Raw genomic sequence first — 10,703 nt, forward strand, 5'->3', positions numbered from 1 at the left:
CATGGCCGTGTCAAGTAGCGCGTCTGTAGAGATAGCTAGCACACAAAACTAGTTCTCTATAGCTATTAGAGAAGTGAGTTTTCGGTCAGGATTATGCTTTTCCGGGCCAAATATACCAAGACTTAGGATAGACGGGTCAGAAAGGTTAGGGTATGGATTTCATGGATTTGAAGATGAAGGCTTATTTGCGTCGGCCTCTATAATCTCGGAGTTTATTTCAGACTTCACTCCCCTCGGGTTAGTTGGTTTGGTCACGGCGATTCGGCTGGCCCACCATCGCTTATGAAAAAAAAATGAACTTTTGAAGGGGTAAAGGTCTATATTTTCTTCAATCTATGCAGTTATAGGAAAGAAATCTTAAAAAAAATCTCAAGGAAGGGGGGCAATGAGCGCAGATGCACATGCACATGCTCATGCTCATTTTAATCGCGTATAAAAATATATTCTATATGTGTAAAAAATTTAACAATATAAACAAAAAAAGACATGAAAACATATATTTCAAAATTGTCGAACGTGTATAAAAATATATTTTTTGATGTATAGGAAAAATATAGAATATGTAAAAAAGCAGACATCAAAACATTAATTCAAAAAGGTGGTAATCATGTATTTTAGAAATGTTAAACTTGTATAACGTTTTGTTCCCTCTAAATGAAAGTGTACATTGTGTGTGAAAAAATGTAGACACAGGGAAATATGTTTAAAATAATATTAATCATGTATGTAAAAATATATAATATATCACGATGTTTACGAAAATTGTAAAATATGTATGAAAAATGTGGACATGTGTTTAAAAAAAATATTCCTTCCGTCCGAAAATAAATGTTACTGTTTTAGTATAATTTTTATATTAACTTAATGCTAAATCTGCACTACTTATTTCAAAACAGAGGGAGTATATCTTTAAATTGACCCACCAACGTCTCTACATGCCAATCTTTAAATCTTGCCAGATTTTCGTTAACATTGTGAAAGGTTGACACAATAATATAATACCCTCTTCATAAATTAATATAAAAACGTTTAGTTTACTACTTTAATGATTTAGACGGTCTTACATTAGTTTATGGATGGAGTATTTTTTTTTTAAAGCATCGTGACAAACTTTATTAAAATTAAATAATATGTATGTCGTCTGGGTTACGACAAGATTAGAAGGCTGGTTTCGTAACGGAATTTTTGGATTTCCCAGGTGCTTTTGTGTAAAACCACTCGCTACCGTCCAAAGCAACTCGTCGCACCTCGCCCACCTTCCACTTCCAGCCGTCCACACACCTTGCGTCTCGCCGCCGGTGCCGGTCGGGGTCCCGCTCCGGCGAACCCAGCCCAATGGCCGCCGCCGCCGCCGACGTACCCAACGGCCACCCCTCCGCCTCCGGCGACGGTAACCCCCCTCCCCCGCCGCCGCCGCCGTCCTCGTCCTCGTCCTCGCTGGTGTTCCTGGGCACGGGATGCTCCAGCGCCGTCCCCAACGCGCGGTGCCTGATCCAGCCCTCCGACCCGCCCTGCGCCGTCTGCTCCCAGTCCCTCTCCGTGCCCCCGGAGCTAAACCCCAACTACAGGTACCGCCTCCTTCCCCCCCTCCCCCGCTCCGCTCGTCGGCGGCGGCGACGCGGAGGTGTCTGTCGTTTCTCGCGGATCCGAAGGCGGGATTTAGGCTGGGTCGTTTCTGTGAATCGCGTCGTACATGGTCAATCGATCGATCATGCATCTCTCCGGGCGAGTATGGAGTAGGGTAGTTGTCGCCTGGATCTGGATGCGTCTGCTGTTCTGGCGCCATCCGTAGGAAGCTGTGTTCCGTGCTTCAGAACCGTGCACCTCTGCTCTGCGTGATGTTGTTCCCTACAACTATATACTATAAGTGGTGCATTCTCGTGTCATTTTGTGTGAATTTTGAGATATAGGAGCATTTTAGCAGTAGCTGTTATCATGTGATTGAGAAAAAAATGTTGGTGTGCTGGTAATGCTCTGAACTGTTTCAGTTTGATTGGAACCGAGACTGAAGTATTGCCCTGTCATGCTCCGAGCTGTTTCAGTTTCTCGTGGTATACGGTGTGAATTTTGAGATATAGGAGCATTTTAGCAGCAACTGTTATCATGTGATTGAGAAAAAAAAAATGGGATCTGCTGGTAATGCTCTGAACTGTTTCAGTTTGAATGGAACTGGAACTGAAGTATTGCCCTGTCATGGTCTGATAACACTTGACCTTGCCGTGGGGAAATATATGTTAGGATTTATGAACAACTGGATTCACTGGTTTAAGACTTTGCATTTTTATTTTTTTTGGAAAAGGAGGAACAGAGCCCCCCCCCCCCTCCCCTAGATCCACAATATGCTCACAAGTTGAGCACAAAAACAAGTGAGCAAGTAAATTAAAACTGCCACAACCGGCGAAACCAAATGTAAACTACGATGCCTATACACCTAGCCTATTATTAATTTAAGACTTTGCATGCCAGCGTAGAGCTATTTACCTGGTATTGTGTTTCATTCAAAGCTAGTAGTAAGAATAGCCTTTTCTTTCATACAGGGAATACATGAAATGCAGTAGCACGGTACTGTATATTCAATGCTGTATTTAACGCTGGGAGATTAGTAACTTCAAAAATCAACTTAGATGGTAACATCATCTATTGATGCAATATATGTTCAGCACCTAGAACAAGGGACACAAGTTCTACATGCTGCTTCGTGATGCCATGGAAATAGGACCAGTGATTGGTCTGTTTGGTTTGGTGATATCTTGAAGAACCTTGTACTGTATATTCAAGATGCTACCTATCTCTTTTGGGAGATGAGGCACTTTGATAGGGTTATAAGCTAGCATGCTACAATCATGCTCAATTGCTCATATATGCAACTTGATGTTCTTGTTAAATACTTTCTCTGTGACTAGATATATCGTCCTGGTTGATCTAGGCAGGATGCTACCAAAGTTATTCATGTATATTTGGAGCCAAGTCGATTTCAACTTCTTTCTTTCGCCTTTGGAGATGAATGTAGCTGCTTTAATATGTAATTGTTTGGCACACTTCTTTCCCAAATATTTCCAAGTATTAATGCACTCGTGATAGTTTGTAGCTATAATCATGTTTATGTATGCATTTTCTGGGACTAGATTGTCACTTGGTTTTGTGCAGGTGTAATACTTCTCTTCTGATTGATTATTGCCAAGATGAAGGTGCACACAAGTATATTATAATTGATGTTGGGAAGACATTCCGAGAGCAAGTTCTACGGTGGTTTGTTTGCCACAAAATCCCTTGCGTCGATTCTGTGAGTTCTTGATTGTGTTCTTGTTTCCTTTAGCTTATCTGATATGGTTTATTGGATGACCAAACTGCCAACCATTAGATATCTGCAATAGTAAACAAAAAACTTCCATGGTTGTGTATGCATTATTGACACCTTCAATTTATTATAATTTATTTATTACAGATTATTCTGACTCATGAGCACGCAGATGCGATCTTGGGACTTGATGATGTTCGGGTTGTACAGCCATTTAGTCCTTCAAATGATATTGATCCAACCCCTATTTATCTCTCCCAATATGCCATGGACAGGTACTTAGTTCTTGCGTTTTTGCTGACAATTTAGACTTTCATGTTATTCTATTGTAACAGACCTTATCAATGGCACATGCCATGTACTCTTTTAGTTCTGACATGCCATAATATATTACTTTTGTGATTTATGCTACATTCACTATTTAGCTCTGTGTGCTCTTTATACCAGTTACCTTGATTTGTACTATCTAGTAGGGTCTTAAGTGAGAATTTGTACTACCAAACTCACATGCTTAGTTTGAAACAGCATTTCCCAAAAGTTTCCGTACTTGGTCAAAAAGAAACTAAAGGAAGGGGAGGAGGTCAGGCGGGTTGCTCAACTTGACTGGCGAATAATTGAGAGTGATCTTCAGAAACCATTTACTGCCTCAGGCCTACAGTTTGTTCCCTTGCCAGTAAGAAGTGCATTTTTCTATCAACTTTGTGTTTTCTTGCTTCGTCCCTCACTCTTAGCTTTGTGTATCTGTCAGGTGATCCATGGAGAGGACTACATTTGTCTGGGTTTCCTTTTCGGAATAAAATCTAAAGTTGCTTATGTATCCGATGTTTCACGGTTTCCTCCTAGCACAGAAGATGGTATACCTTCCCCTCCCAATGCTACTTGACCAACTGCATTTTATAATCAGTTATGTCCTGTCACAGTGCATGTGCTGATTGTTTGCATTTTGGAACAATCTTTTTATCTCAATATAAGACCATATTGCACTATTCACTTAATATATATTTTTTGAAATGAAATCCACTACAACAAACCTTTTTCAGGTGATCAGTAATTCTCTCTGTGTGGTGTTCGCCATAACACATAAGTACCCTGCAGCTGAAATTATAATGCAATTTTGATTTATGGACCTGTATACTTGGGCATAGAGTTTGTGAAACTAATATTTATCCATAAGCTTGGCATGAATGAATTGTGAGCTCTTTCTTTGCTGCCCCGTCCTTCTTCCTCTGTTAGGGATGGATTATTTTCTTTGATGAAAGCTGTAATCTGATAGATCCATCTGTGCCCTCTCTTGTTTGTTTTCACTATCTAAAACCTTCATTAAGGTGTTTATGCACACATGCTTTGCAGCAATTTCAAAGTCTGGAGGAGGGCAGCTAGATTTGCTCATCTTGGACTGCCTATACAGGGTTAGTTTCTTGAGTTCCTCAGTTACATACACATTGTTTTTTCCTTTGGGTTGCTTATATAATTTGGTTCTGGGCAAGAGATATGTTCTATCTTATTTCTCATTCTTGACTGCTGATGCTGAGTTTGTTAACCAATTACTTCAATTTAACTGGTTTTGCTTGTTACACATTTGAGCTTTCATTTCTGTAAAACAAGGAAACTTCTATTAAATCCCATCTTACTAGGGAGGCTGAGTAAATGCTGCTCATGTACCACCATCCCAAAAATACCAGTTGTCAAAACTTTGCTGCCCCCAAAACAGCAAGGACAAATACATCTTAGAATATTGGGCGGACCATACATGATAACATGTATATATCAAGGATCTAACACGGTAAACTACCACGCCTTTTTCCTGATGCTTGAATTAATAAATATACACGGGAAATCTTGGTTCTCAGACTGTAATGGTGGTGAGACCTATGTCTTCATGGGCTACATAATTGTGCTTCAGATGTTGCAAACATGTAGTCAAATAATGTGCAACATGCTGATACTATTTGTATATTAAAAATAAAAAATATGTTTTGATGCCCATAGGGGCGTGGACCCTTGTTTACGGAAAGAGTTTGCGTTGTTCTAAATGTTTCCAAAAGCATGTATTCATAAGATGCAAATGCCAAGACGTGATGCTGCTTTTATATGATAAATAAAAATACACGGCTGATTCTCCACGTGATTCATAATCTTCAGTCACTGTTGGAAGCAATCCTTATATGTTTGATTAATTGACAACAATTTGATAAAACCAGAGGTTGCTTAAGAGCATTTAATGTTACATTACTTAGCCATGTTTGGTTGTTTCATTCCGATGAGTGACATATATACTGGTCTTGGGCTCTGACATTCTTCTCTATGTGTGAACAGACTGGATCTCATAACGTCCATCTTTGTTGGGATCAGGTTAGTTTCCTCTTGCACAACTCAAGGGATTTGAACATTCTCCTCCTATTTTTCTTATAAAATTTCTTGCTCTCCCTTTTTTGGCTAATACTGTGCCATGCAGACACTAGATGCTATTAAGAGGATATGCCCCAAGAAGGCATTGCTCATTGGGTTGACTCATGAGATGGACCATCACAAGGACAACCAGACACTGGAAGAATGGTCCAGAAGGTAGGCCTTCTCACGGAATTGTTTCAGCTATTACATCCACGAGTCCATATGGTCATACTCCAAATAAGGCGGCATGAACCACACAACTGTACTTGCACATTTTCATGAATAGTACAAGCAACGCTGTCTTAAAATGGTCACTAATCATTTCACTCTGCTGTAACTGTAAGTTCCTAAAGTGTATGCATGCTCATGGACTGTACTCTAAATGCAGGGAGGGGATTGATGTGCAGTTAGCTCGCGATGGCTTGCGTGTCTACATCGATCTGTAAACGTGTTAAGGTATGATTGTACGTGTTTACTCAACACTTTTTTGAGACATTTCTTGACACTTTGAGGAGCATAGGTCTATAGGGATCAAACATATTGCTTGTTCGTTATTACCCGTTTGTGGGACTCGCTTCTTTTCTGCTTACTGTACCTGCACATTGTGTAACTGCCTTTTGTTCCACTTCACCCTCATGATTTTCCTTGTCATTTTAATTCAGTCGTTGAAGCGGCGACATGTACCACCAAGTTTGCAGTTGCTGTTAGCCTGTTACAATCCAGCCCCTATTGAGAAGAAAATGGAGGAGACATCGAATGTTCATGCATTCAAAATGATTGAATCATTTACAGCCCGATTCAAAATGAATGACAAGCAAAGAAATCCCTCACAGATTCTGTTTTTTTTTGGGTAGTCCCACGTTTGAATGTTCTCATTATCTAGAGGCTTCCTGCACCGGACACATCTTAGTGCAGACGGTACAACAAACACTCGGCCCATCAAAGTTTAGGAAAATAGAAAATCATAGGAATGTATCTTGGTTTCTTGTAGGAACCAAGACCATAGGTGGAATTGTGAGACCATTTTGTTAACCTAAGGTGACCATTTTGTTGTTTAGCAATATACTATAGGAGCTTCTCGAGCTCGTGCAATCAAAGGAAGAAGATGATAAATTTGGCTTTTGATGTAATATGTTTTTCTGGTAGTTTTGTGTCGTGCTATATTTTCATTGTACTTACTACTGTACCATTTTGTACTTGTTAATTATCAGATGACTTTAGGTGTGTTTTTCTTGAAAAGGAAAATGGTGTTTCCTCTAATAATCATTTCTTGAAAACTTTACATTTACTCCTTTGTTCCAAATGGGGCATCTTTTGACCACATCGGCTGCAACATCAAATTTACGAGATTTGATTTTGCAGTTGTTCGGGAAGTTCGTCGTTTAATCTGTGTATTATGATCCTAAGGATATTCCATAACTACTGCCTCTTTCCATCTGGATTTCCTTTTTCTCGAGCAACTCTGCCTCTTCGGAAACCGACTGTAGATGTCACTTGAAACAGAAAATTCGAATGGGGTAGTTCAAACTCTAACACGGGGGCCTGTATATGACTGCTAGAGCATTTTTTTCCTTTTCTTTTCCTTTCATAGGCCTCCCTTTTCCTTTCAAAATGCGTGAAAAGTTCTAATGAAACCAACAATACTTCCTCCATTTTTGTATACAAGTCAACAAATTTATGTTACATGTACCAAGGTAGAAATTAATAACTACTTAAGTCAATATTACAAGCTAATTTTTTCTCCTCGCTTGATGTCTTAGTTAACGTGTATTTTTTCTCTCCAACGCAAAATAAGACAACTCTCTCACTCTTTGTTGGTTGATTAGGCCTCTCCCAATGCTCCACCTTATACAGGTGCTAAGAGCATCTACAACCGGACCTTGCAAATTCGACCTTTCAAGCACCCATCGACGCGTTTATAGGTGTTTGAGAGGTCGAATTCTCCCATGCCTACTCTTCCTCGTCGGAGCCGGTAACCCGTACGGTGCCAGTAGACGTGAGGTAGATGACGGATCCTTTATGGGAGGAGTCGACGTCCATCACGGCGCGGTTGCGTCGCTCGCATTGGTGCATCATACGGGGTGCTGGAGAGTGTGACTCCGCCTCTCCAATATCCACTATCGCGAGGGGCTCTGATACGTCCATTTTGCATCATGCTTTCATGTTAATATTTATTGCTTTTTGGGCTGTTATTACACTTCACGGTACAATACTTATGCCTTTTCTCTCTTATTTTGCAAGGTTTGCATGAAGAGGGAGAATGCCGACAACTGGAATTCTGGCCTTAAAAAGGAGCAAGTTTGAGATACCTATTATCCGCAACTCCAAAAGCCGTGAAAATCAACGTGGATTTTTTTTGGGATTTATAAAAAATACTGGGCCGAAGAAGTACCAGAGGAGCGCCAGCAGGAGGCCACAAGTCTGCTAGGCGCGGCCTCCCCCCTGGCCGCGCCTAGGGGGCTTGTGGGCTCCCACTTGGCCCTCTGGCTCCCCCCTTTTGCTACAAGAAGGGTTTCGTTCTAGAAAAAAATCAAGAGGAGGCTTTTCGGAGGATTCGCCGCCACGAGGCGGAACTTGAGCAGAACCAATCTAGAGCTCCGGCAGGACGATCCTGTCAGGGAAACTTCCCTCCCGGAGGGGGAAATCATCACCATCGCCATCACCAACACTCGTCTCATCGGAGGGGACTCGTCACCATGAACATCTTCATCAGCACCATCTCATCTCCAAACCCTAGTTCATCTCTTGTAACCAATCTCCGTCTCGCGACTCCGATTGGTACTTGTAAGGTCGCTAGTAGTGTTAATTACTCTTTGTAGTTGATGCTAGTTGGATTACTTGGTGGAAGATTATATGTTCAGATCTTTGATACTACTCATTACCTCTCTGGTCATGAATATGATTATGCTTTGTGAGTAGTTACTTTTGTTCCTGAGGACATGGGATAAGTCTTGCTATAAGTAGTCATGTGAATTTGGTATTCGTTCGATAATTTGATGTGTTGTATGTTGTTTTTCCTCTAGTGGTGTTATGTGAACGTCGACTACATAAAACTTCACCATTATTTGGGCCTAGAGGAAGGCATTGGGAAGTAGTAAGTAGATGATGGGTTGCTAGAGTGACAGAAGCTTAAACCCTAGTTTATGCGTTGCTCCGTAAGGGGCGGATTTGGATCCACTAGTTTAATGCTATGGTTAGACTTTGTCTTAATTCTTCTTTCGTAGTTGCGGATGCTTGCGAGAGGGGTTAATCATAAGTGGGATGCTTGTCCAAGTAAGGGCAGTACCCAAGCGCCGGTCCACCCACATATCAAACTATCAAAGTAGCGAACACGAATCATATGAACGTGATGAAAACTAGCTTGACAGAAATTCCCATGTGTCCTCGGGAGTGTTTTACCTCTTATAAGAGTTTGTCCAGGCTTGTCCATTGCTACAAAAGGGATTGGGCCACTTTGCTGCACCTTTGTTACTTTTGTTACTTGCTACTTGCTACAAATCATCTCACCACACAACTACTTGTTACCGATAATTTCAGTGCTTGCAGATATTACCTTGCTGAAAACCACTTGTCAGGTCCTTCTGCTCCTCGTTGGGTTCGACACTCTTACTTATCGAAAGGACTACGATAGATCCCCTATACTTGTGGGTCATCAGGCTCCGCCACATCCCGTGCCCGTTGCCTCATTCGGCGGGCACGCTATGCCATGACATCGTCTGAGGACGGTCATACTTCGTGCTCGGTGCGCCAACGGGGGGGTTGCGCTTCTGCCATGGTGTTCGGACGCCAGACGGACCACACCGCCTCCAGTGAGGCAGCGACGTCGGATCCAAGCATCGGTTGTGCGGACGCAATGGATTCCCGGCGTTGTGAGTCCGAGCGTTGTCGTCCTACGGCCACCTCCCGAGGGTGGCGGAGCGCAAGCCGGATGACCATCTCCTCCTCGGGACTGCGTGGGACGAGCTCGTGGTCGACTGATACGTCTCCAACGTATCTATAATTTTTGATAGTTCCATGCTATTATCTTGTCAAACTTTGGATGTTTTGTATGCCTTTTATATCTTTTTTGGAACTAACTTATTAACTCAGTGCCAAGTGTCAGTTCCTGTTTTTTCCGTGTTTTTGACCCTTTTCAGAGGAGGATTTTAAACGGAGTCCAAACGGAATAAAACTTCCGAAAAGATTTTTTCCGGAACAGAAGATACGTAGAAAGCTTGGGAACCAAGGCAGGGAATCCCGGGGGAGGCCACAAGCCCCCATGGCGCGGCCAGGGGGGCCCGCGCCTCCTAGGCTTGTGGGCTCCCTGGGCCTCCCCTGCCCTAGCTCCTTCGCCTATAAATTCCCTAAAATACCTAAAAAATTAGGGGAGCCACGAAAATACTTTTCCGCCGCTGCAAGCTTCTGTCTCCGCAAGATCCCATCTGGGGCACGTTCTGGTGCCCTCCCGGAGGGGAGATTCGGATACGGAGGGCTTCTTCATCAACACCATGACCTCTCAGATGATGCGTGAGTAGTTCACCATAGACCTACGTGTTGGAATTATGCCCTAGAGGCAATAATAAATATAGTTATTATTATAATTCCTGTATCAAGATAATCGTTTATTATCCATGCTATAATTGTATTGAATGAAGACTCATTTACATGTGTGGATACATAGACAAAACACTGTCCCTAGCAAGCCTCTAGTTGGCTAGCCAGTTGATCAAAGATAGTCAGTGTCTTCTGATTATGAACAAGGTGTTGTTGCTTGATAACTGGATCACGTCATTAGGAGAATCACGTGATGGACTAGACCCAAACTAATAGACGTAGCATGTTGATCGTGTCATTTTGTTGCTACTGTTTTCTGCGTGTCAAGTATTTGTTCCTATGACCATGAGATCATATAACTCACTGACACCGGAGGAATACTTTGTGTGTATCAAACGTCGCAACGTAACTGGGTGACTATAAAGATGCTCTACAGGTATCTCCGAAGGTGTTAGTTGAGTTAGTATGGATCAAGACTGGA

The 10,703-nt window shown here is 42.0% G+C and overlaps 1 protein-coding gene across 1 annotated transcript; it reads left to right on the forward strand.

The window, feature by feature from the left end:
- Window positions 1-1,245: 1,245 nt before the first annotated feature.
- LOC123396521 (putative hydrolase C777.06c) lies at window positions 1,246-6,928 on the forward strand. Its single transcript, XM_045091438.1, has 10 exons — window positions 1,246-1,568; window positions 3,148-3,283; window positions 3,446-3,573; window positions 3,824-3,971; window positions 4,047-4,152; window positions 4,649-4,707; window positions 5,615-5,650; window positions 5,754-5,863; window positions 6,078-6,145; window positions 6,352-6,928. Exons 1-9 carry the CDS (start codon window positions 1,336-1,338, stop codon window positions 6,133-6,135), a joined length of 1,014 nt encoding a protein of 337 aa, XP_044947373.1. The 5' UTR covers window positions 1,246-1,335; the 3' UTR covers window positions 6,136-6,145; window positions 6,352-6,928.
- The last annotated feature ends 3,775 nt before the right edge of the window (window positions 6,929-10,703 follow it).

Source organism: Hordeum vulgare, chromosome 5H (assembly GCF_904849725.1).
Source record: "Hordeum vulgare subsp. vulgare chromosome 5H, MorexV3_pseudomolecules_assembly, whole genome shotgun sequence".
NCBI lineage: Eukaryota > Viridiplantae > Streptophyta > Magnoliopsida > Poales > Poaceae > Hordeum > Hordeum vulgare.

Bases quoted from the DNA above. Each gene is read 5' to 3' on its own strand.
- LOC123396521 (XM_045091438.1), top strand. From the start codon at position 1,336: ATGGCCGCCGCCGCCGCCGACGTACCCAACGGCCACCCCTCCGCCTCC. The intron at 3,284-3,445 runs GTGAGTTCTTGA...TATTTATTACAG, and splicing joins AAATCCCTTGCGTCGATTCT to ATTATTCTGACTCATGAGCA. The intron at 5,864-6,077 runs GTAGGCCTTCTC...CTCTAAATGCAG, and splicing joins CTGGAAGAATGGTCCAGAAG to GGAGGGGATTGATGTGCAGT.